General features: G+C 41.9%; 2 protein-coding genes across 13 annotated transcripts in view; both read right to left on the bottom strand.

The window, feature by feature from the left end:
- SYNJ1 (synaptojanin 1) overlaps nt 1-7,716 on the bottom strand; it is a 90,418-nt gene extending 82,702 nt beyond the window's left edge. For 11 of the 12 annotated variants that reach the window (XM_053220618.1, XM_053220623.1, XM_053220621.1 and 8 more), the window contains exons 1-2: nt 7,498-7,616; nt 6,409-6,554 (exon numbers count right to left, since the gene is read on the bottom strand). In XM_053220618.1, the coding sequence (XP_053076593.1) occupies nt 6,409-6,532 (124 nt within the window). In that variant the 5' untranslated portion in view covers nt 6,533-6,554; nt 7,498-7,616. Of the gene's footprint in view, nt 1-6,408; nt 6,555-7,497 lie in introns of all 12 variants that reach the window. The other variant, XM_027041707.2, reaches the window with a different exon arrangement.
- A 6,091-nt stretch (nt 7,717-13,807) lies between these two features.
- PAXBP1 (PAX3 and PAX7 binding protein 1) overlaps nt 13,808-25,946 on the bottom strand; it is a 34,180-nt gene continuing 22,041 nt past the window's right edge. The window contains exons 13-18 of the mRNA XM_015062600.3: nt 25,251-25,372; nt 24,380-24,456; nt 23,828-23,894; nt 19,462-19,608; nt 17,321-17,475; nt 13,808-14,986 (exon numbers count right to left, since the gene is read on the bottom strand). Coding sequence (XP_014918086.2) covers nt 14,869-14,986; nt 17,321-17,475; nt 19,462-19,608; nt 23,828-23,894; nt 24,380-24,456; nt 25,251-25,372 — 686 coding nt within the window. The 3' untranslated portion in view covers nt 13,808-14,868. The remainder of the gene's footprint in view (nt 14,987-17,320; nt 17,476-19,461; nt 19,609-23,827; nt 23,895-24,379; nt 24,457-25,250; nt 25,373-25,946) is intronic.

Genomic DNA, 25,946 nt, shown 5'->3' with positions numbered 1-25,946 from the left:
TGCAACTTATCTAAAGGGCAATCATGCTGACAGCCAGCCTTTGGCAATTGTAAAGAACAAAACAAAAACAAAACAACAACTATGCAGGCCGCCTGTCATCACCACCTACTACACTCGTCGTCCAAAATTTTAAAGCCTAACATTTAACTTGGCTCAGCAAAGCAACTTTATATTTTTAATGACCCAACGCTAAATCAAGTTTCCTCTCTAATACATCAATAGTTTGTGGGCAAAAGCACAGCAAGTTTAACACTTCCCTCATTAGATAATGCTATCAATTTCACTTAACTTTAAAGTCTTCTACTGGCACTCCCTTGTTTTTGCCCTTCACCCCGCAACCCCCAAAATACTACCCACCACCCTCGCAACAACGCAAATAACAATTAAAGTGAAAAAATCAAATGGTAAGATTGTGTCGTTGGCCCAGTTATTTTACCTCTCCAAGCCTCAGTTTCCACATCCGTGAAATGGGAGATAGAAGCACAAGCCACGGAACTAAATGAAATACAGGATGTCTAACACCACATCTCCTAAACTGTATGCTGACATGCTCTAGGGCGCTTCAACAAACTTGCGTAAGAGCTGCAGGATATTTTAAATTGAAAGAAACACAGAGATCCTCAACAGCTGTTGCACTGCCCAAACTATTAGCTTGAGGTAGTTCAGAGTATTAACAGTAGAGTACGTACTTCCTTTGATAAGGTCCTATCTCTGTAAGGCTGGGTTTTCGGTAGTTGCTGCCGATAAAAAGCAAGTACGGCAGAAGCAGAACGGGAAAGGGGGTGGAGCTGCCCAATCTGAGTCTGAGATGTGAAAAGCTGTTCAATGCTCAACAGCACATACATATCCCATTAGTAAATAACTGGTTATTTAGGAGGGAAAGAAATTATTTCCAATTTACTTGCGTTATTTTTCAAATAGGTACCAGAGTTCTCAGGACAGAACTATTTAACATTTGGACCTAATTATTTAATAAACAGAACTGTGGCCTAGGGTGCTGTGAAAAACTTAATGAGACACCACAAAACAATAAAGTGTAGGAACCTCTGGCTTGATGTTGTGACTGGGAGAGGAAGCTTCCAATAAATGGCAACTATTATTTCATTATAATCGCTCCTTTAGAGCACGCAGTTTTACAGAAAAGGCAGTGTAATCCACATTCAGTGACAAAGATTTCCAGAATATTGTCCTATAGTTTTATGGTTCATAGTTCCATGATAAAAGAAAAAAAAGTAGGTAAATGAAGAAACTCAGATGGACAAGCTGGGGTAAAACCAGGTCCAGCATATAGGGATACAGCCTTGCTGTCTAGGAAGCACGTGATTTGAGTCCATCAGGATTCAAAAGGACTTGGAAAGCCTGAAATCATCTTACCAGCAGGCAGATAAAAGCAATGAATCCTTACTTCTATCCTGGCATTTACTGAAAGAGCAAAAGCTCTGATATTAAGAGTCAGGAATTTATCTCACCACCTTACATCCCATCTTCTCAACAGGTGATCCAGAACTTCTGTTTCTAGAAATCATCCTTCATTTCCCGTGTGCTGACCTCCTCTGCATGTCTTTCTTAGGACTCAATTATGACCGTAAAGTATTTACCTCTGCCGAAGCACGAAATGGGTTGAAAAACAACGAGATAGTCCGTGAATTCAGAGCAGAGCATGTTAGCAGTCAGACCGGCGACCTGCGGCAGTCCTGCTGTGTAACTAGACAGAAGAGGGAAACGGAACCTGACACGAAACTGGTAGATATCCCTCTTTAATCTCTTGTTGAATTAATTCCCGAGGAAACATGTGTTATGACTTGCTGACCATCACACTTGCTGCTTACGCTGGTCCAGACACAGAATACTAGTCACGGAGAATCAACTTCCTACACTCAACCACTGCCCCTCAGACATCAAATTTTAGTTTAATTAAGCAGCTTTCTGGACTGATAACTTCTGTATGTCTTTTCTATCAGCAGTTCAGTCAAACACCAATTCTTTAAAAGATAAAAAAAAAAAATCAATTTTATAGAAAAAAGGTACCATACTTTCAAACTTCTGTGAACTTTGCAAGCTAGCTTAGGGTAATCTCCTCCTCACCCCGGCCCACCCCCCACGGCACTACTTTAGCCACCTATTCTGTAACTGTGAGTGAAACACTGTACCAAGCAGTAGGGGTACAAAGATTACCAAGACATGGGTTTTTCCCTTACAGAGTAGAGTATCCAGACACGGAAGTTCCACATAATCTTAAAGCACTACATTAAAAGGGCTATGGGAGCATTAGCACTACGGTTCAGGCTGAACGTTTCAAGAAAACTACTTCTTAATATATATCTTTATATTATATAACTAGTTATTATAATATTGATATCAATAGGAAATAATAGCATTAACATTCTGGCCACCTGGTTACTTCGGATCAAATGTGCAAGCTAAAAAGTTATCCCATAATCTAGCACAGAAATATAAACTATGACTCTAAAGCCTACGTAAACTATGCTCAGAATAATCATCCCAACCTGATCACGTCAGAATCTCTAGGGGGCTGGAGCCCAGGGAACCAGTATTTATGACCCCTCGCCAGGTGATTAAATATGCAAACAGGGCTGAAAACCACTGGTTCACTGATTAAGTCAGAGCATCATGACCGATTTAAGTTTTAAAGCCTAGCAACATAAAGACAGAGTCCTGAGGCTGGATTAGTGGACACTCAGGCCCTACAAAGATCCATGATCTGAAACTGTTTTTACTGTGTTTTCACTGGCACCTTAGTTTTTGATCTGCGCTAATAATATGAAATGGAAGGTTTCATGTTGGGTATCTCATGGCATTTCTGGCATAAGCCAAGACAACGAAGTGATTGTCAATCCTCAATGATATGTACTGCCTAAGATGTCTAAATTTTTAAACTTTACTCTTTAAAGCCAGGACAACTAGAGCCTGGAGAAATCATAAACTTTTGCTACATGACGGAGGCCCGCAAGGGTCACTTTTACCACCTGCTTTTAGAAAGAGCACCTGCATACAAGCATGTGGAGAACCACAAGCCAGCGCATAAAAAGGGTTTATCCTGTGACACGGACTGAGTTCTAGAGAAATGACGAAAAGGAAGAGACAAGAACGAGATGGAGTGGGCGGGTGGCGCAGATTCTCAGGAAGGAAGATTGGAGCGAGAATGACAGGCTTCGAGTGCGAAGGTAGAGAGAAGCATTCCAGGGAAGAGGGTGTAGCAGGAACAGCATGATGAAGGGTAGAACAAGCACAGTACTTTGGGAAAGCACTGTAGAAACAGAAGAGTCTCCCCTGAAAGGAGATCCACACCCATGTTGGACACACAGGGTGGGGCCAAGTTATGGAAGGACAGGTTGAGGACTCAAACCTAATCTTCTTGAAAAATGGGGTTACACTTTGGTTTAATACCGAACGTGATTTTGGAAGATTCTTCTTGTAGATTAATAAGCAGACTGCACTGAGATTCAAGGGGCTGGGACTGCTAAAGAGAAAAAGAACAACTCAGTATCTTCCAAATGCAGTTCCCTGGATACATCAGGCACTTCAGAAATGTGAGATTTTAAAAACGAGCACTCTACAGCACAACATGCACCTTGGTATTGCTCCAAACTGAATGTCAAATTAATTTTACAAGTCAAAGGATATACTAAAAGGTCTGTCAGCTCTTAACATTAAATATTTCAAGCTATTACTCTAAAGTCTACTGTAGGAAAGCTAATAACAGATCTAATAAATTATGTATCATTTATGCTACTTTTATCAGGAAAGGCAACATTCAAACTCATTTTCCCTCTAAAAGAATTGCTTATATAGTCTAAATCTAATGAAAAGAAATACAATCAATGAAAGTTAAGACAATATTCTTAATATTCTTTTCCTTAAAATGTTAATGCCAAAATGCACGGATTAGGAAGTTTGCTTTTTCTTAACCATTCTTTGGCATAAAAGCTGCTGGAGGTTTGGATGAATGATTATCCTTTGGTTTCCTACCTGAGAATAAAAGCAATAATCCTAGTAACTATGGGTAGTGCATCCTGTGTAGCTGAAAACTCAACTCCCTATTATCACCAGTAACCATAACTGAAGAAACATTTAAATTTTAGACAAAATAGGGGCGCCTAAGTGGCTCAGTTGGTTAATACCTGACTGTTGATTTTGGCTCAGGTCATGATCTCACAGTTTGTGAGTTTGAGCCCCATGTGGGGCTGTGCTGACAGGGAGCCTCCTTAGAATTCTCTTTCTCCCTCTCTCTCTCTCTCTCTCTCTCTCTCTCTCACCCCGCCCCTCCCCTGCTCACGCTCTATCTCTCAAAACTAAATAAACATACATTTTTTTTTAATGTTTATTTAGTTTTGAGAGAGAGAGAGATAGAGCGTGAGCAGGGAAGGGGCAGAGAGAGGGAGACACAGAATCCGAAACAGGCTCCAGGTTCCAAGCTGTCAGCACAGAGCCTGAGGCGGGGCTCGAACTCACGAACCCTGAGATCATGACCTGAGCCAAAGTCGGACGCTTATCCAACTGAGCCACCCTGGTTCCCCATAAATAAACATTTTTAAAAAATAAAAAATAAGTAAATTTAGACAAATTAGAAAATCAGGTGACATCACCAAAAAAAACACCACATACAAACAGTTGAGAAATAGTTCAAGACAAAACCAAACCATTTTCCCCCAGATATTTTAAATTAAGAATTCATCAGTATAAACAACTATATTTGTCGTCTGAAAAAAAAAGGCTATGCCAATTAATACTATAGCAAGTTATATATCAGTTTATTTAAACATAAAAAACAGTTAGAAGGAATTAAGTCCATACTAAGTATAACCCATCTTAAGACTTGTTTTCTTAGAACATAAATAGCTCTATCCTGCTCACTCAAACCATGTTACTATATGTACCAAAAATATATACACTTCTCATACATTATACTTTGCTCAGCCTTTTCTTTCTTTTTTTTCCTTTTAATTTTTTTTAACGTTTATTTATTTTTGAGACAGAGAGAGACAGAGCATGAACGGGGGAGGGGCAGAGAGAGAGGGAGACACAGAATCGGAAGCAGGCTCCAGGCTCTGAGCCATTAGCCCAGAGCCCGATGCGGGGCTCGAACTCCCGGACCGCGAGATCGTGACCTGAGTTGAATTCGAACGCTTAACCGACTGAGCCACCCAGGCGCCCCACTCAGCCTTTTCTTTATGTTACTACCCTTTCTTCCAATCAAGATAAAATTTACTACTTTAGAGTTTTAAGATCAGGTTAACATTTTAACAGGTTAATACTCTGTATGCAAAATGCAGGGTCTTATGTATGCTGCTCACTTATTGAATCTGAAGAAAGTTTCAAAGTTTAAAATATTTAGGGACTTTTTTTTTAAGCATGACTTTCAAACGCTATTTTTAATTTATAAAAATATGACCAGTAGCTAAACTAATGCTAACAAAGCAAAAATATGACAAAGAAACAAGTAGTTACCACTAGAAGGCCTTTAAAAACAGAATCACATTTCTAGTAACCCCAACCTGGAGTTCTCTGCCAAAATCTCAGATTAAGAAAGAAAATTAATATTCAAATTAGTCTTTTTATTTTTAATTTCATCCATTTGCCCAGAAAATAACCCAGACCACACTAATCTACTATTTTTCTTGTGGGGCAGTAGTCCTTTTCTTTATCAAAATAATTTTTTAAAATAACATGAAATCAATCACATTATCTCACATGAAATTCTAGAAGTTTACAATTCTCTCAATAAAAACGTAAGGGCCTCACCAAAGATACTCCAAAAACATTAGATAAACACTCTTGGAATTCATTACTATAACTGATATACAAGAAATCCTGTTCATTACAGGGGCACCTGGGTGGCTCAGTCGGTTAAGTGTGGGACTTCAGCTCAGGTCACGATCTCGTGGTCCCTGAGTTCAAGCCCCCCATAGGGCTCACTGCTGTCAGCCTGTCAGCGCAGAGCCTGCTTTGGATCCTCTGCCCCTCCCTCCCCCCCCCCAAAAAAAAAGAAATCCTGCTCATTACAGTAAAAATGTCAAGCAAGCCTATACAGGGTGATGTGATGTGATACGAACTGTGACAATATTTCTTTGGAAAGAAAGATTTACTTTTAGGAGGAGGCAAAGAATCCAAGGAAGCAAAAACCTGTGCCCAAACTTACACTTCGCCCCCGACCCCCAATAGAAACCTGCAAGGGTGGGCGAGGGGGGGCGGGGGGGGGCCACGGAAAAAAAAGAAAATGAAAGTTTAAAATAAGGTTTAATGAAAAGAAAATAACGGCATACCCCGCTCCACCAAACACAGCGAAGGGGCTGTCAGGGTCATCTCTAAAAAAAATGGTTGAATCTGAATAATTTCAAATCAAAACAGAGGCATACTGATCAGTTGGGCTAATAACAGATGACTTACAAAGCACAGCTACGGCCCCAGACTCGAACATGAGACATTCTTCCTTATGCCTGGTTTCCACGATGAGACTGAAAGGTGGAGGATCCAGTTTGTGATAGATCCGAAATCCTTTGCTGAACGCCATTCTCCTTTCTTCAGAGGCAGCCCTGTGAAAACCAAGCAAAGCAAATGAAGCTAACGTTTCCTTCTGCAGCAAGGACTGCAAGGCATCCAGAAGTCCCTCCCTGCCAGGTTTTGATGGGGGGGTGGGGTGGAAAAAAAACAAAACAAAACAAACGGAGCCCAAGGGAGCGAATGGTTTATTCCAAACGATAAGCCGTCACTTAATTTTACCAAAAAGCCAGAGGAAAAGCTACCAATTCTCACGGCAAGGCAACAACACAAGGCTTAATTACACTCTAAGTCCACGAACGGTTTGGTTAAGATGAGTTTCCGTTTACTTTGTGTTTACCAAAAGGAAAGATTTTGAGCGTATTTCGTTCGGAGTTGTTTATCAGCTTCCTGCTTCAGGATTTGTCACTACGTTGAAAGGGAACCGATTTGGAAACTTCAAGCCGTCCCTTTGCGGGGGAAGGAGAGGAGGTGGGAGGGAAGGTTAACGAGGCCGGTTCAAAGCTCCTTAGGGGGCAGGAGGAGGGAAAGGATTATCCGACACGACACGACTGGCTCTCCCGGGGGCGGCAGCGAAGGGCAAGGGAAGCGGCACAGGTTACCGCCACCTCCCGCCCGGCCGCAGGCCACCGCCGGCTGGGGAGACAGCAGGCGGAAGCCCGTAAATATGAATGGCCACCCGGGAAGAGTCACGACTCGGGACACGGACCCGACCGGGGATCCTCGGGGATCCCGGGCAGACGACCGCCCGGGAAAGCAGCTCCGTCCCAGGGGGGCGAAGCCGCCGAGCCGCCCGATCCCTTTATGCGCCAGCAGAGACGACCCGGCGCCCAGACCGACTTGGTTCCTCTCCCGCGGGCAGGCTGACAGCCGCTGTCACCACAGCCCCCGGCCCGACGCAGCGCCCCGCACAACCTGTAGTCTGCTCACAACCTCGCCCGCCCTCCCGAGCCTGGGCTGCCCGCGGTCGCCCCTCACCGTTCCCGCCCGGGCTGCGGCGGGGGAGGCTGACCAGGAAGCGTCCGCCCGCACGCCCGGCTGCCGGTGGGTCTGGCCGCGGCCGCTCCCCGCCCCCCGCCGGCTCTCTCACCTCTTTCTCCGGCTCCTCCTCCTCCTTCTCCCGCAGCCGCCGCCGCCACAGCCGCCGGAATCGTCACTTCCGCTCCAGCAGGCCTCTCTTCCGCATTGCGCCGCGGCCGGGGGCGGAAGGGCCGCCCCTCGGGGGAAAGGCGGGGCGTCAGAAGGGAGGCTCCGCCCACTCCGGACCTCCCGGCGAGTCCGAAACGGTGGGCCGCCTGCTTCCTCCACGCGCAGTGACCTTCACCTCAGGCGGCCTGCCGCCGGGGCCGCGGCTGCAGGTCACTGGGGATATGGGGACGAGGGGGATCGGCCTCCCTAGCCCCCTCGCGGGGGCTTTTCAGAACTTACCAACCCTCCCCGTGAGCGCCAGGGAGGGACTCGGGAGAAAAGCTTTGGGGACCGGGTATTGATGTACCCAAGATGGGCGTCAGAACCACCCCCGGTCGCCCCCACCGGCCTGACGGCCGGGGGCGGGGGGGGTGGGGGGTAGGGCTCGGGACTGTCAGCAGGCGGGCCAACCGGACGGCGCCTGAAGAGCTGTCCATGGTGTCTCCACGCCAACAGCGCTCTGTTCCCATCTGAGCGTCTGGATAAGCAGAAGAAAAACTAATGCCTGCTTTGGAACAACTCTGTCGGCTGTCTTTTCTTCTGGCGTGTTCCAGAGCTCTCAGGAACACTGTAGGAGAGTGCCCAGTTGTGCAAACGGTGGAGACTCGGATGTCACAAACCAGGACCTCAAGACTGAGTTGAAACATGGCTGTACTCAGGCAACTATGTTTGTCACTGAATGGCGAAAAGCTTTCGTCAACCACGCAGTTTAATAACGGAAGGCGTCCTAACCCTTTCGTTTTTTGATTTTTTAACAAATCACGCTATATGGCTGATATCAATGTGTCCCACGGACGTTTCATTCTCTTCCCACTCAGTAGACCTAAATATGGAAAGGAAGTCAAAGCCAACGGGGCCAAAAGGAATTGAAATCCTGAAGAACCCAGAACTCTGAGAAACTGTTTCTGCTTGCCTTTGTTTTTTCTTAACCTCTTCCCCTTCTTGCCTTTATTTTAGGAGCAAAAGCAGAATTTAAACTTGTTATCTTGCACAAAGTCATTTCCCCCTCCAGGCCCTGTCATGTGACTTGATTTAACATTTCTTCATCCATCTTAGAGAAGCTGGACCCACCCTGGTTTCAGGATACTAAAGTAGCTCTAATTCGTTAGAAAAAGAAGCCAGCCATTTCTTTTCTAGAAGGAGAGATGCAAAGACACATTTAGTTCTGAGAACTGGAGGGGATTTCTCATTTAGTACTATTTACTTAGAAAAAGGTGTTTTTGATGTTAGTAGTGGTTACTGACAACAGCCTCAGAATTAAACCTAATTTAAACTGCTAGACTGTGGTTGCTTTTTTTTCCCCAGAAGAATCCATCTCAATTAGAGATTGCATTTGACGGAAAAAAAGTAGATGGGAGTGGGTGAGAATGGAAATTTTATTTGCCTATTCAGTTATAATGCCTCTCTAGCCCTGAAGGCATGGCAGATGTATGCACCAGAAAAACATATGGAAGGATATTTTGCTCCAGGAGAGATGTTGATGTTATTGAGTACTTTGCTTGGGAGTTGTTTTTTATGACAGCTGAGATCCAGAAAAGAGAAGTTGTTAAAAAATTACTGTTTCAAGTAGAGTTGGGACCGGAAACCAAACTTGCCCACCCCAAACCTAAGCTCACTTCCATCATGCCTGTCTGGGAGGCTGCAATGAAGAGTCCCCCACGCCCCCACCCCTACTTCTCAGAGTGGGAATTGTGGGTACCGGGCTCTTTTAGAAGCAGGTGTTCTGCCTACTTCTGATTTCTTTTGATTTGGGACTAAGGAGAGTAAGGTCAAAGTTCCTTGGTTCTGGGTGTGAACTGCTATTTCTTTCTTCAAAATAAACTGGGCGGAGGCAGGAGTGATAAGCAGGACTCATTCCTAGAGCTGTCAGAAGGCCACAACCTTTCCAAATCCTTTCAACATGGATCATTTTAGTCATGAAGAAGCATGCCCAGGGTTTGAAAACTCAAAGGCCATTTTACTAGTGACTTCTATAGAATGTAATTCCTTCTTTTTCTTGTCCCTCTTTACTACTTACGCTTGTTACAGCACATGAAAATAGCCAAATTTTCACCAGGTTTGAAGAGCGTCAGTGGGGGTTGGGAGGGGAGAGCACTGACTTAAAATACAAGTTACGTGGCACACACAAACTTCTTACTGAGGTCTTAAGGGCCCACAGAGATGTGCTGGCACTTTCTTGACCCTTCAAAATGAGCAATGAGGCCTGTGGGTAGGCTCAAAATTAGCACATCCTAATCCCTGGGACATGTGAATGTTAATTTATAGGGAAAACAAGTCTTTGCTGCTGTGATTGAGTTAAGGATCTTGAGATTATTTTGCTTTCTCTGGGCAGGCCCTAAATGCAATCACAGCTGTTCTTATAGGGTGGCAGAGAGAAACTAGACACACACAGAGGCAATATGAAGACAGAAGTAGAGACGGGAGCAAGGTGGCCACTAGCCAAAGAATGTCAGCAGCCCCCAGAAGCTGGGAGAGAGCAGGAAGCATTCTTCCCTAGAGCACTGCCACCACCTTGATTTTGTACTTCCGGGTTCCAGCCCTGTGAGAAAAGCCCTATTGTTTTAAACTACCCAGTTTGTGATCACTTGTTACAACAGCCACAGACAATTAATGTAAGACTTAAGTGACTTTCCATCAGGAGAGAACCTGAGGTCAGCCAAACAGCCCCAATGCCATTTTTAAAAACTGTACCACGTTACAAGATTACAAGTGTTGACAGATGTCTTAACACGAATTAGTAGTAGGGCCTACTTTTCCGTACAGCCTGAATTTTATCAAAATGCTAGAAAACAACTGGCAAACTTGGGGAATACGAACGGCCTCATTCAGTTCTCTTTAATAGGCTCTTGTTCAGGTTACATACACCAGAGCTAGCTTTTATATCAGGATCTGCAGAGAGCTATTAGTATATAGAAAGGGGTGACTTCTTGTTGAAGAGAAACTAGTGGTCCTGAGGGGCAACACAAGAGTAGGTTCCAAACAGCATTAGCTGTTTCCTGTGCATGAGAGCTTACGGCAATCAGTGAAGAATGAGACTAACTTGGCAAAACAGAAACCCTGTAAGTAGAAAATATAGTCAGCTGGAGAGCAGAATCATTGTGAAAATAAAATCAAACAAAAACTTCAAAGACTGAAAAACTGCTCATGCACACATCAAGAAACTTGTGTGACAACAAGTTTTCGTTTCAAAACAACAGACCGACTCCAAGGAGCTCAAGTGAAGGGGTTTGTTTTCACGACACGCAAGATTCTCATGGAAATCAAAGGACCTGAGCAGTACAGCAAGGCCCGACCTCACTGAGATGGGAGCTAGAGGGTGTCGCCTGTCAACCTGGATCTTGGTCCCTAAACAGGTGTCTCTGGAATTTCAACACCTAAGGTTACATGCAAAGGTAAGCTTTCATGGGCAAGGTGGTTTTGAAGAGTAGCTTAAGATGGCTTCCACAGAATTTGTCAGAACTTTCACCCTTCACTATGTGTTTTGGATCATCAAGCACAGGATATAGAATGTATTTACCTGAAGATCTTTTTAAAATTTTTTTTTCAACGTTTTTTATTTATTTTTGGGACAGAGAGAGACAGAGCATGAACGGGGGAGGGGCAGAGAGAGAGGGAGACACAGAATCGGAAACAGAGGCTCCAGGCTCTGAGCCATCAGCCCAGAACCTGACGCGGGGCTCGAACTCACGGACCATGAGATCGTGACCTGGCTGAAGTCGGACGCTTAACCGACTGCGCCACCCAGGCGCCCCTGAAGATCTTTTTAAATAAGAGCCCCAAAACTAAGGACCACTGTATATGGGCATTCTCAGTGACCTGCATGATTGGTAATATCCAAGCCCCAGCCCTAGAAGAAAGCCAATATAAATTACTGGGGCCTGAAGGTCCAGAAGCAGGCCAGGGGCCCGTCAACATTGCACATGAAAACCAATTCCAGGTAACAATTTTTAGCCCGTCTGCCTTTGCCAGGCAGTCTGAAACCACTCTCAGCAACTGAATCGGGTATCCATACAGTTTCCATTTTGGAGGGCAGTCTCCAAAGCATTTTGGACAATGACAGCCTTACCAAAGCAGAAGGTCTCCCAAACATTCAGTCATACTTCATTCTTACTACAAGTAGAAGTTATTGTTCTTATTTTCATTTACTTGAAACAACAAACCAAAATTGTGGTTACAGTCAGTGATTACAGTTACAGTGTGGTTATAGCAAAAGTCCCTTTACTATGTGGATATCACCATGTCAGAGAGGAGTTCTGGTAACCAGACAGAAGTAGCATCTTACATAATGCACTTTGGAGCTCTACAACATTTGGCCATTTTTTAGGATTTCATGACTTTTAAAACAAAATAGGCACTTATCAAAACTCACTGCACTGTATACACTTAAAATTTAAGGGGGTAGACTTTACTGTTTAGAAAATCATACCTCAATAAAGCTGGCTTGAAAGAAATTCGGGAGCTTTACATTTTAGTCTAGTCTCATGAGGAAAAGGTGCTCACTGAGGCTTGTGTAGTTTGGGGCCAGTTCTGGGTGATAAGATTATTACCGCAGGCAACAATGGCTCAGGTCAACTGAAGCCCTCTGGGGGATGACATGGAACATACCTGAGAGATTAGAAGTTGGCCTGGTAGCCATGAAATCATGCCCCTCCCATGTCCCGCAAGGAGATCCTGGGCATCAGTGAGCCAGAGTGGCGGAGAGACGAAGGGCAGCTCCTAGAGACCTGAAACTCCTCAGAGCTGAGACTCTGGGTTGAGGAGGCCCGGTCAGCCTTGTATCTGAGACTTTAATTCCTTCCATTTCTGCTCGAGAGGCCATGATCTCCATTCTCAGGCTCCCCTGGCCTCCTCCAGCCCCTTCTTCTTTCCCCCTTATTGTCGCTCCCCCTCAATAATCTCTTGTACGTCTACTGCTAGCTTGGCAATTGCTCCCCAGAGGCCCCCAACTACTGGGTATTTCTCTTTCCACCCCCTTCTTTGCCCGAGGGCTGTTCCCTGGGACATCAGCTGCTGGACACTCCAGCCCGCCACACAGGCCCAGAGAAAGCCCTCGGGCAGAGGTGCAGGTGTGTGCAGGAATCCAAGCATCAACAGCAAGATGGGGGGTTGGGGCCAACAGCACTGGTGTAATGCAGCAATCAGTCTTTATGACTGGGGTTTATATGGTCTCAATAAAAATAACTCTCCTTTGGGAAAACCTTTCTCACGCATTCTAGAGTTGATTCAGAAGACTCCTCCAAAAGGAAAAAGTGAAAAAGCAAACCCTTAGCTTTATTAAAATGTCACCCTCTACTCACCTTTTGCCAGTTCCCTTCATAAGAAAGGATGTCCTTTAGACATTTCAGGAGAATTTTTTCCTGGTTGAGACAGGGGAGCCACTTGCCTTACGCACATGTCTATGTTAAGGTCACCTTCTGTCAAGGTCCCAGTGTGGTAATCAAGCCCATTCCTGAAACCGAAACAGCCTGCTCGGCTGCAGAGGATAACAAGTCTCAAAGCTGACTGCAGGAGTCCTTACAAGTAGACACAGGAAAAGCCATCAGTCGAATGGGTTTGGAAACACAAATTTAAGGCACAAATGATGTGCAGGTCATGTGTGTACATGTTTGTATGTTTGATTCCATTGAAGTTCTCATTTCAATTCTACTTAGAATTAATGTTTTCTCATTTCAATTCTGTTTAGAAGGCCACTACTGAGTATGCAGGGATAAGTAATGTTCCTACAATAAAGATAAAACTGACAGGGGCGCCTGGGTGGCTCAGTCTGTTGGGCGTCTGACTTTGGCTCAGGTCATGATCTCCCAGCTCGTGAGTTTGAGTGCCGCATTGGGCTCTGGGCTGACAGCTCAGAGCCTGGAGCCTGCTTCCGATTCTGTGTCTCCCTCTTTCTCTGCCCCTCTCCCACTCACGCTCTCTTTCTCTCGAAAATAAATAAGCTCTAAAAAAGTTAAAAAAAAAAAAAAAAGATAAAACTGAAGTGCATGTTTTCTATTCTAATTATTTGACCTGACCAAGAGCACACATGCTAAGAGTCTCACCGTATCAGAGTCCTATGAAATGTTCTAACTAAAATTAGTCACCAGCAAAATACAACAAAGGATCTATTTAAAAATTAATTTAATGCTTGGCTAAAGCTTAATTACATATATAGTTATCAAACAATAGTCCTTAATTTCCAAAAAGTTCCTCTTGAAAATCACAGAATCAGAAAGCATAAACTTTAAAACAAGTTCTCTGAATATTTACAATGTGGTATAAACATTATAGAAGACCAAGGATCTTAAATTGCCTGGGTGTAGCTCGTCAGCAAGGCGTATTCTTTATTGCATATATAACTCACATATGTGGGATTTTAAATAAAATGACAGACTACGAAAATTCAAATGCATGTATTTTTGTAAGCTGGTCAGGGGGGTAGACTCATGAATGAGACAGGACACTCAGCCCAAAACCATGCAGTTAGGTTTGTGGGGCTGTTATTTCCCAAAGTTAAACTTCTGTGTGTTCTTTTCAAAAACCTATGTTGCATATATTATTCAGAGTTCATATTAAACCCTCATTAGACTGTAATGCTGATTCAAGGAAGAAAGTTTCCATTCACCCAATGACTAAGTCCACACTCCACTCTCAATTTTAAGGCAGCAAAGCTACAGTGATAGCAACTGCTAACCAAAAGGTGACGAACACTTAGTCACTTGCCAGCCCTTTTGTTCAACAGGGTAGTAATTCCCTAAGACAACTTGCTACTGAGTAATAATCTGCTGTTAAAAGGCTTACTCTGTAGAAAAACACCACAAATTTCCAGTGTGAAAGTAACTCCACGATGGTATAAATATATATATGCATAATTACACAATTTACACTGCACACATCGTTTACAGAGAACAATTAACTGAGAGGTTAATTTGAATAACCATATAAAATATTTCTGTAAACAAAGTATGACAGGCAGTAAGGAAACATTAACAGGCTTCCTAGAAATAATGTGAATTCCTTCCATTCCAAAGAAATTGCATTTAAGGACACAGTCTTGAATATTAATAATGTTCTTTGTATTAAAACAAGAATCAATATTTTACAGTTTAAGAAACTTTACATATATACAACATTTATACACTGGGAATGGTATTAAAGCAAACAGGCTTTTTTAGTCTCACAGATCTATTTTCCTTCAATCAAAGACTTAAATTCTTTCACATTGTGGTCACTTGCAACAGACATAGCATGATCCAGAGCGCGAACACTTGCCAGGAGTTTTACTATCTGTTTTATGTTTTCCCTAAAAAAGAAAAAAAAAATGCAGCAACATTTCATTAATTAGTACAAAAGCCTTCGAAGGAGAATTTGTTTTTGACTTTATGACCATTTTTGAGGTTTGCAATCCATTTTTTCAAGCACACATTTTTAAAGAAGACAAATAAGCAAACTACGGCATATAAAAAAAATTGTCCATATAAAAGCAAAGCTTGTATAGTTTAAAGGACTAGCCCAGAGATCAAGGATCCACTTTCTAAAACAAAAACACCCCCAAATTTCACTCAGATCAATTCTATCATTCACAGCTAGGAAGGAAAGAAAGCGATCTGCTGCCAAACTACTTTCAGAGCCCTGCCCTTTCCCGCCCAAACCAGGGTCCGAGCTCTTTCAGATCATATCTGCAACACAAATCATATTTGTGTCTTCATCCCCAATCCATCCACCAACCCAGCATAATCTCCACTCTACCAAAATTCACTAAGAGGGGCGCCTGGGTGGCGCAGTCGGTTAAGCGTCCGACTTCAGCTCAGGTCACGATCTCGCGGTCCGTGAGTTCGAGCCCCCGCGTCGGGCTCTGGGCTGATGGCTCAGAGCCTGGAGCCTGTTTCCGATTCTGTGTCTCCCCCTCTCTCTGCCCCTCCCCCGTTCATGCTCTGTCTCTCTCTGTCCCAAAAATAAATAAACGTTAAAAAAAAAAAAAATTCACTAAGAAAGCAGTAAACTGGCTTCCTCTATCACCCCGGCCAGCAGTCATTCTGTGTAGCCCTCAAATTTTAGCATACATCTAAGTTACCTAGAGGGTTGCCGAAACCCAGATCCCCAGGCCCCCTACCCAGAATTCTGATTCAGTAGGTCTGGGGTGGGGCCTGAGAATTCGCATTTCTAACAAAGCTCCCAGGTGAGGCTGATGCTGCGATTCAGGAACCACTTTCAGAATGACCACTTATTTGAACCAAGTGTGAGAAACAGCACACAATGTGACATTAGCTGTCTCTTTTCCTCTGCAAATTGTAGCAAGCACTCTTTAGGGAAGGATTATAATTTGTAAAACTTTGTAACCCACATGGAACTTATTTTACGGTGTGTGGCACACAGCAAGTGCTTACAATAGCTGTTGAAGTTCTTTTCTGTAGAAAAATAAACACCGTTTGTTGACATTTAACTTCCTAACAAAAAAGACTGTTTTTTAAAAATGTTTTTCTTTATTTTGAGAGAGAGAGGGAGAGAGAATGCACGTGTGCTCAGGGGAGAGGCAGAGAAAGAGAGAGGGAGAGCCCATGCAGGGCTCAATCTCAGGAACCCTGAGATCACGACCTGAGCCAAGATCAACAGTCAGACGCTTAACTGACTGAGCCAACCACCCAGGCGCCCCAAAACACTGTTAAGTATACACACATCAAAGTTTAAAAAGTGAATAGGACTTATCTAGCAAAAAAACACTGGGAAGAAATATTAGTGCCAAGAAATAACAACACCAAAGATGAAATTAAAATATAAATCAAAATCACCTGCTGAAAGAAGTTTACCACTAAAACCTGTACTGCCTACTTGGTTTTTTAATCTTATTGTAAGAGATAGCAAATTTTCTTTTAAGAAAATAAGGTTCTTTTCCATGGAAGGGAAATGAAGAAGAGAAAAAAACGTTTTGTTACAGGGGTATGACTAATGGTATGTATTCTGAAAATGAAAACTGTGACATTTGGAAGAATTTATGAAACTTTAAAAAAAATTCTTTCAAATTTACTTGTTATTCTTACTTTTTATGCTAGAGATTTGTCCCAAAATTACACGAACATCCAAGACAAGGTCCCCAGACAGGTACAATGGTTCCTTTATTCACTCCTTCTTTGCAACCCCTGGCAAAAAATATGTACAAGCTGCTCCCCCAAAATCATGAGGGATGACCTTCAGTCTATGATATGGATACCAAAAAACTCAACACAGAACACAAATGTCCCCAAATTGGCATATCATCTTTAGTACACTTTAAGTTTCAGTGACTGGCTTTTTGAGGGTTTACATCTATATAACGAACCCCCAGAGATTAAGATCCAGGACATTCCAACAGCCTGAAATCTCCCCAATTCTTCAAGGGAAGAGGCAGAGAAAATCTCCTTAGGGATGCTAGCTACTTAATGAAGTCTTTCTTAACACCTTCATAAATAACATACTGAAAAAAGCTTAGGTGAAACACAAAAATGAAAAATGATGTGTTTTTGGTAGGTTTGCCAATACAACATCAGTGTACACAATTTAAAGTAAAATACAAACGTGACTCTAAGACATTTTAATAATAAATGTGACAAAAACTAAAGACTCTAGGTCACCGTTTCATTCAACAATCGCAGAAAATTACCTTGCATTTCTTTTTTCCACATCAGAACATCCGATACTGTTTCTGTAGATTGTGTCTGCTAAGTGCACAAGGTATCGACAGAAGTTTTCTAACTGAGAGATAGTTCTTTCTCCTTTCAGATTCATGAACCACTGCTTGGGAAAACAATTGATTACCTATGGAGAAGAAAGATATAAAATGAAACAGAACAAAATAAAGTGTCTAAAAGCTGATCCCAGACAACGGGTATAATGTACGTAAGTAGCAGGCAGGCTGTTGCACTACATACAGCTAATCACTTGACAGGGGATATCCTCTTAAACCCGACTTCCCACATTAGCTATCCAAATACACCTGAATATATCTGTATTTTTAGCTTCAACAGATTGGTATTCAAAAAAGATAAATAACCTCCAGTATTTAATTAGGGACATAATAGTGACAACACAATTGCTTCACCTTCCTGTCTTCCAGGAATCTCTAAATGAACTGAACTGTCCTTTTATCAGCAGCTTTTGATATAACAACATGTGTGGCATAAACATCATATTGTAAGCCTCCCCATCCAGAACGACTCGGTGAGCAGGCGTCCATGCTGGCCCAGAGTGGGGTCCAGACTGCATCGTACCAGAGGCTGGGGGGCGGGGGCAGCTTAGGGCAAGAGCCTAAGCAAGGTGAACAGGGCAGTGTCAGTACTAAACTCAAGCAAGGTGAGGCTGATCCCCATAGGGGAGAGGGTAGCGTACTAGCAGAATTCAGTCCAAGTGGGTAGAGAAGGTTCCCCACTAAGGAACCCAGGGATGCTTGGAAGAATGAGTGATTCCAGAGCTGGCACTAAGCAAGGAGAAGATGAGCCTGGAACAGCAAGTGCCAGAAAGCAAGAAAATGCTCCCTCAAAATGAGACGACATGCTATAAGGTCACAGAAGTCAACAAGGGGCTCTAATGAAGTCTGGGAAAACTTCTGCCAAAAATGCAGAATTTGAATCCAATCATCAAAGAATATCAAACAAAGCCAAACTGAGGGTCACTCTGCAAAATAACTGGCACATCATCTTTAAAAATGTCGAGGTTTTATAAAGGCCAAGGAAAAACAAGAACTCTTCCAGATTAAAGGAGACTAAGGAAGACATGATAATTAAATGCCAAGGATGATCTGGGAATTTCTTTTGCCGGTGATGTGATACTTCGGACATAACTGACAAAACCTGAAGGGTCTCAAAGATTAGGTGACAGTAACAGATAAAAGATGTTGACAGTGACACTGTAATTATGTATAAGAACATCCCTGTCTATAGGAAACGGACATAAAAATATTTGGGACAGGGGGCTATCATGTCACAAACTGACTGTGACATAGTTGAGGGAAAAAACTTTGTATTGCACTTTCAATTTTAACTTTTGAATTGTTTCAAAAAATATTTTTTAACAAGATCCCATTGGAGGTACCTGGCTGGCTCAGTCAATAGAGCATGCAACTCTTGATCTTGGGGTGGTTAAGTCTGAGCCCCACATTTGCTGGGTGTAGAGATTACTTAAAAAAATAAAATCTTTAGGGGCATGTGGGTGGCTCAGTCAGTTGAGCGTCCGACTTCGGCTCAGGTGTTGACCTCAGGGTTTGTAAGCTGGAGCCCCGCGTCAGGCTCACTGCTGTCAGTGTGAAGGGAGCTCCCTTTTGGATCCTCTGTCCCCCTCTCCCTCTGCCCCTCCCCCACTGGTGCTCTCTCCCTCAAAAATAAAAACATTAAAAAAAATCTTGAAAAAATAAATAAATGAAATTGTGTAACCCCCACATATAAAGTAGAAAAAATATTAAAATGATTTCTTAAACTAGAGAGCCCATTTCTTTAATAACATTCAAAACAACATTCACCCAACCGTTAAAAATTAATTATCCTGAAATTACAACTTTCATTAACACCTACAAAAATGACATAATAGATGGAAAGAAGAATAAATACAAACATAACTATACACATTTTTATGTAAAAAATGTTAAGGGGGTTCAGAACTACTGGGAGGCAAACTGATTGTCAACATTACACCAAGTTCAATAATCAAAGGGGTTTTCTTAAAATTCTAAAATCTCTCTTCAAACAAAGGAAACTTAACTCATTCTCATTTATATGCTTTAAAAACTACAATGTGTGTCATTTAACTCACATTTTGGGCTTTTTTGATGCTGTCATCTCCATATTCTGAATTCTGAAAAGCCATGAGAATGTATCTATTTAATAAACCATCTATTGATAACTCCTGAAGAGTTTTATTTGAGAAAATGCCATACCACTGAAGAAAATTCCCTAATAGCTAGAAAGAGAGAGAGAAAAAAAATTATTTTCCTCCAGATCGAAATATAACTGACACGTAACATTGCATAAGGTGTACAACATAATGATTTCACAGAAGTATATATACCGTATTGTAAAATGATTACCACAGTAGTATCTTTCACCTAATTGTAAATTTTTTCCCATGTGATGAGAACTTAAAAAAAAATTTTTTTTTAAATGTGTATCTTTATTTTTGAGACAGAGCCTGAGCAGGGGAGAGGCAGAGAGAGAGGGAGACACAGAATCAGAAACAGACTCCAGGCTCCGAGCTGTCAGCACAGAGCCTGACACGGGGCTTGAACTCATCAACTGCGAGATCATGACCTGAGCTGAAGTCAGATGCTCAACTGACTGAGCCACCCAGGCACCCCACCCATGTGATGAGAACTTTTAAGATTTACTCCCTTAGCAACTTTCAAATATACAACACATTATTAACTGTAGTCACCATGTTGTACATTACATACACAGAATTATTTTATCTTATAATTGGAAGTCTGTACTTTCTGACCCCTTTCACCTAATCCCCCCAACCTGGACTCCTCACTTTGGCCATCACAAATCGGATCTCTCTTTCTGTAAGTCTGGATCTTTGTTTTTTACAAGAAGAGAAACTATTGAGGAGTTAAGCAACTAAATTAAGTCAAAGAAACTAGAGTAAAACACACCTTATGAAATACAGTGGACCGTGTCTTGCCAACGTACTAATAAACAGTTTTAAAGGGTCCAAATATTGCCCGGAATGACTGAAGATCTGAATTTTAAGCTTTAATTAAAATTAACAAATTCTAATGTAAATAGCCACATGGAGCTAGTGGCTACTGTATAGGACGGTGCAAAAACAGAACATCTTCCATCATAATAGAAAGTACTACTGGGCAAGTACCGACTCTTAGATAAATGTCCTCCATTCAAAATCATGCTTAAGTGAGTCCCACAACCATCCTTAAAAAGGACAGAATGCATTATTATAAAATGGGAGTCCCCAGCCCATCCCACCATAAAAATTTCCAAGTTTCTCAATATTTCTCATCTCTGTAAATGTTAACATTATCCAACCACCTGATCAGGCCAGGAGCTTGGATGTCATTATTCCCCTCTCCCTCAAGTTTTCTGACCTCACCTCCATCCATTCTGCCCATTTCTCTCAATTCCTGTTGCTACCCCCAATCTAAGCTGCCATAGTCTCTTTCTGGACCCTGCAGTTACTCAAGTGATTATGAGCATATGCTCTGGAGTAGTCTTTCTCAAGCAGGGTTCTGTGAGAGAACTAAAACCTACAGAAAATGATTTGAGTGACCCCTTAATTTTCCCAAGGATGGTACATACCATTCTAGAATCATGGAAAAGAGAATTTATTATGCACAGCGGAGGACTCAGGGCTTTAATGACTGTTTCACAGAACCCGGTTGAGAAGAGCTGCTCATCAGTCAGACTGGCCTGAGTTAGACCCCATTTCTACAGTGAACAAAGGAATGATCCTGGGCAGGTTATTCTGGGCCTAACTGTCCCATCAGTGGAGTGGAAACAATAGTTCACAGGCTCTTGTGAGGAATCGAAACGATAAACGATACAGGACGTAGCACAGTGCTCCGTACGTGGTACATACACGATAAACTTTCATTAGTACTGTTCTTCCCAGCTTTGACCATTAGCCACACAACAGCCAAAGCAACTTGAAAATGGCACTCTGTCCATGTCACTTCCCTGCTAAAAAGCCTTCCATGACCCACACTAATTTTCAACAAAGGTACACAAGCAATTCAATGAAGAATGGACAACCTTAGCATTATTTATAATAGCCGAATTATGGAAGCAGCCCAAGTGTCCACCGATGGATGAGCGGATAAAGAAGATGTGTGTATACACGATGGAGCATTATCCAGCCATAAAAAAGGATGAAATGTTGCCATTTGCAACAACACGGATGGAGCTAGAGAATATGATGCTAAGCGAAAGAAATCAGTCTGAGAAAGACAAATACCTATGATTTCACTCATAAATGGAATTTAAGAAACAAGCAAAGGGAAAAACAAAACAAAACAAAACAACTGAGAGACAGAGACAAACCAAGAAACAGACTCAACTACAGAGAACAGAGTGATGGTTACCAGAGGGGAGGTGGAAGGGTGGGGATTAAGGAGTGCATGTATCATGGTGAGCACTGAGGAACATACAGAATTGCTGAACCACTATATTGCACACCTGAAGCCAATATAATGCTGTATTTAATTATACTGGAATTAAAATAATTTTTTTTAATTTAAAAAAGAAAAAGCCTTTGAAAAGCCTTTTCAAGCCAACAGTTCTAGAACAAACAAACTTCAATCCAGGCCCCACATCCTATATAAAAATTAACTCAAAAGGGATCGGAGGCTTAAATGTAAACCCCCGAAACTAAGAACAATCTAGATGAAAAGAATAGGAGAAAAACTTTGTAGTCCTGTGTTAGGTGAACATTTCTTAGATATGACACCCAAAGCACAACCCACTCCGGAAACGGTCATAACCCGGACTTAATCAAAACAGAATTTCTGTACTTTGAAAAACTGCTAAGAGAATGAAGACAAGCCACATGCTAGGAACGAAAAACTCTTTGCAAATCATGCACCCGATAAAAAATTTGTATCCAGAATACAGAACTCAAAGCTGAGTAAGACATTTTTTTAAAAATGAGCAAAAGAGTTGAACAGAGGCTTCACCAGAGAACATACACAAATGGCAAATAAACACATGAAAATCTGCTCAACACCATCGGGCATTAGAGAAATACAAATTAAAACTATTAAAAGGACACCACTATACATCTTGTAGAATGACTTCAAAGAAAAACAACCCAAAACTGACATGGTCTGTGGTGAGAGTGAGGGGTAACTGGGTAACGTTAACGTATCGCTGATCTGAAAAAACTGCTTTGCCTAGGTATTTACCCAAGTGAAACGTACATAAACTTACGTATCCAGAAAAAACCTGTATGCAAATGCTTACAGCTTTATTCATAATCACTCCAAACCAGAAACAGTCCAGTATCCCTCAACTGGGGAATGGATTTAAAAAAATACAGTGGGGCTCCTGAGTGATTCAGTCAGTTAAGCATCCAATTCTTGGGTTTTGGTTCAGGTCACGATCGCACAGTTTGGGGGTTCGAGCCCTACATTGGGCTCTGCGCTGACAGTGCAGAGCCTGCTTGGGCCTCTCTCTCTCTCCCTCTCTGCCCCTCCCACACACTCTCTCTCTCTCTCAAAACAGATTAATAAACTTAAAAAAAAATACAGCAACTTGTGGCATATTCACCTTACAAAGGAATACTACTTGGCAAAAAAAAGAAATAATCTGCCAATAACACATGACAATACTGAGAAATTTCAAATGCATTGTTAAGTGAATGAAGCCAGACTCAAAAGTATTCCATAAATGATTCTATTCATAAGACACCCTTGCAAAGACAACCATAGGACAAGAAAAAGGAAGGGGTCGCCATGGTGCAGGGATGGTGTTAACTACAAAGGGGCATGGGAGATTTGGGGAGATGGTAGGAGTGTTCCGCATCTTGATCTGGGTGGTGAACACATGTCTATATGTAAATGACAGTGCCTGTATCATCCGGACAGCTCATCTCCTCCGTAAGTCCAGCCCTCTTGTACTTTTCTCAGTGTTCCCAGTGTGTGCTGTCTCTCATCTCAGTGCCAACTCCTATAACCTAAATACCACTTCCTCAGAGTGGTGGTGGAGGATCTTCTGTGACTCACTAGTCAAGGTTTCTGTGCCTCTTGTCATATGCTCCCTTACTTCCTTGAATTTCTCCTTTCACGATTCATCACACCTGAGATAATGCTTATTTACCACCAACTGTGCTAGATTACAAAAGCTCCACGAGCCTCCACTTCTAGCACATGCAGTGCTATTTTTCCCAACTCAGAAAGTAACTGGTGTTCTCCTTGCTGAATAAATTAACTGTGGTTTAGCAAGGCAGTTTGCTGGCTGGCTTGGACCTTGCTTTCGAACTCAGAATGCATCTTCTCGTGTGGAAACATCAAACCCGAATAAACTTTTGGAACAAAACTAATTTAAAATGGAGTTTGGATATAGACATCGATCTAAGTCCATAGAGTTACTTAATCAAATACCAAATTACTTTTCAAAGTATAGGAGTCAAACAAAATCTGAAGTCTTCTGGAGAGCCTAGAGGCACATACCTTAACTGAAGACCAAAACTGTCGTTGAAAAAACAAATAAGGCCCAGAATTTTTATTTTCCAAGACACTATGAAAAAAGAAACATGAGCAAACATATTGTAAGTGCTGATTCCTAGAAAAGATTTCTACAAGTACAATAGGTGAACAAAAGAATTAACTTTTCAAATTTCCAAGTAACTATTCCAGAAGATAGGTTTAAGAGAAAATGGAAATATATTTTAGGCAGAAAGGGAGAACAAAAAGCATTACTTGCTTTATTCTGCTTAAGGGGACAATTTCTCCACTGAGCTAGTGTCTTTGGGCTACAGGCTTACACCAAATAGATAAAGTTTATATTTCAAGCTACCTTTAGTTTTTCTAGAATTTAAGAAACCTTCTCTGAAGATAATGGAGAAGATCATCTTTTTAAAACTTTTTTGTTTTTAAAGTAGGCTCCCTGCCCAACGTGGGGCTTAAACTGAGGACCCTGAGATTAAGAGTCACACACTCTAGTCACTAGCCAGCCAGGCACCCCCAATATTATCATCACCCTTAATGTTAAGAGTTACTTACTTTTTGGGATACAAGGGCATGAATACATCATCATCTAAAGTTCTCCTCATTCTTAGTAAAAGTGCTTTTAGGTACACCTAAAGAATTAAAAGCAGATCACACATTTTAAGAAGGGTTATGATAAAAGTTAAATTTTAAGAAATAAAAACAAGCCATATTCTAAATCATATGATCAAGTATTCAATTTCGAGTAAACCGTCTTCTCCAATTTTCTCCCTTCTCACTGCAAGCGTTAAGGTCTTTAATACTCCCTACTCCTCATTTATCCCTCAACTACCAAGCAACGACGCCACTTAGAAATCTACAAACCCTTCAAGTCTACCATATTACTAAGATTTAAGATCAGACACGTAATCTGGTTCTTCTCAAAATGAAGTCAGTGAAAACAAGATAAAGAGCACCTTTTCCGTGTCTAAACAGCACCTAAGAATGTCCAGAGGGATGGCAGCAATCTGAAGTTCGGAAACTAGTTATATAAACTACTATAAAACCTTGTGGTTTTATACGCTGCTCTATGTTTTAGCATTTTAATCATCAACTGTTACCCATCCTAATAGTTTTACATTTTTCTTTTTCCATAAAAATGCAGTTTTTTTTGATTAGTGGGGGGTGGGGCAGTGAGGAGCAGCAGAGAAGAGCACAGGTGGGAAGCTACCTGGACTAATGACATCACCTTGCCAGAGGGATTTAAAAGCTACAAACTGTGATCTCAAATTTTGTACATTTCAGGCCATAAAGGACCAGATGGCCTGAGGGAATCAGATTTTCTGGCAAGGCTTAGAACATAACCACTCACTCCCTCAGCTCTTGCTCATTTTTGAAAGGAGACGGGAGAAAAAAACCTTCCACTGATAATAAAGAATTAAATTACCTGTGTATTTTTGTTTTCTGCATTCACTACTGAAGGATATCCGTTTATTAATTTTAATGTAATCCCAACCATTCTTGAAGTCTGTGTTGTAGAAAAAGGGTCCCACATATTTTCAGCTATTACTATTAAGAGAAAAGTAAGGTGTTGAGATACAGAAGTAGATTGCAGCCGACTTAAATCTGTCAAGCAGTCTTCAACTTATAAACGCCAACCCTGATTTATTTTTTCTCTCTCTAGGGTATAATAAGCCCCAGTCTTCTTTGTCCTCTTAACTGTGGGAACCCTGAAGATTAGGCACATGTGGGGAGGGCATAGATTCATTCTATTTTCTGCTGCTCGGTAGTAATAAAGGGGAGGACTTCTAAATCCTAGATGTCCCGGCATCAAGAATTCCTAACCAAACTTGAATCTTATTTTTAGTATTTTAAATAGGTTCCCATACCAATGATTCCTAATCTTTTTTTGAGAAATTGATAGAAGTAATGAAGTTGCTCCCAAGAAAATGCATACCCATTCCCTGCCCTCAAACTATGTATTCAGGTTTGCTTCATTATGCTTCTCTAAAATTCATCTATGAATCCATTACTGCCCCCAATGCCAGGCCTACCCCAAAGGGGTCTTCAACTACTCGGTTAAGAGACATCCACCCTTTAGCCTTCTCTGGGCCAGGTGGTTGTAATTATTTGTAATTGTTTA

The sequence above is a fragment of the Acinonyx jubatus genome, chromosome C2, assembly GCF_027475565.1.
Source record: "Acinonyx jubatus isolate Ajub_Pintada_27869175 chromosome C2, VMU_Ajub_asm_v1.0, whole genome shotgun sequence".
Classification (NCBI taxonomy): Eukaryota; Metazoa; Chordata; class Mammalia; order Carnivora; family Felidae; genus Acinonyx; species Acinonyx jubatus.
The sequence above is the reverse complement of the archived record's forward strand: the minus strand, read 5'-3'. Positions and strand labels throughout refer to the sequence as shown.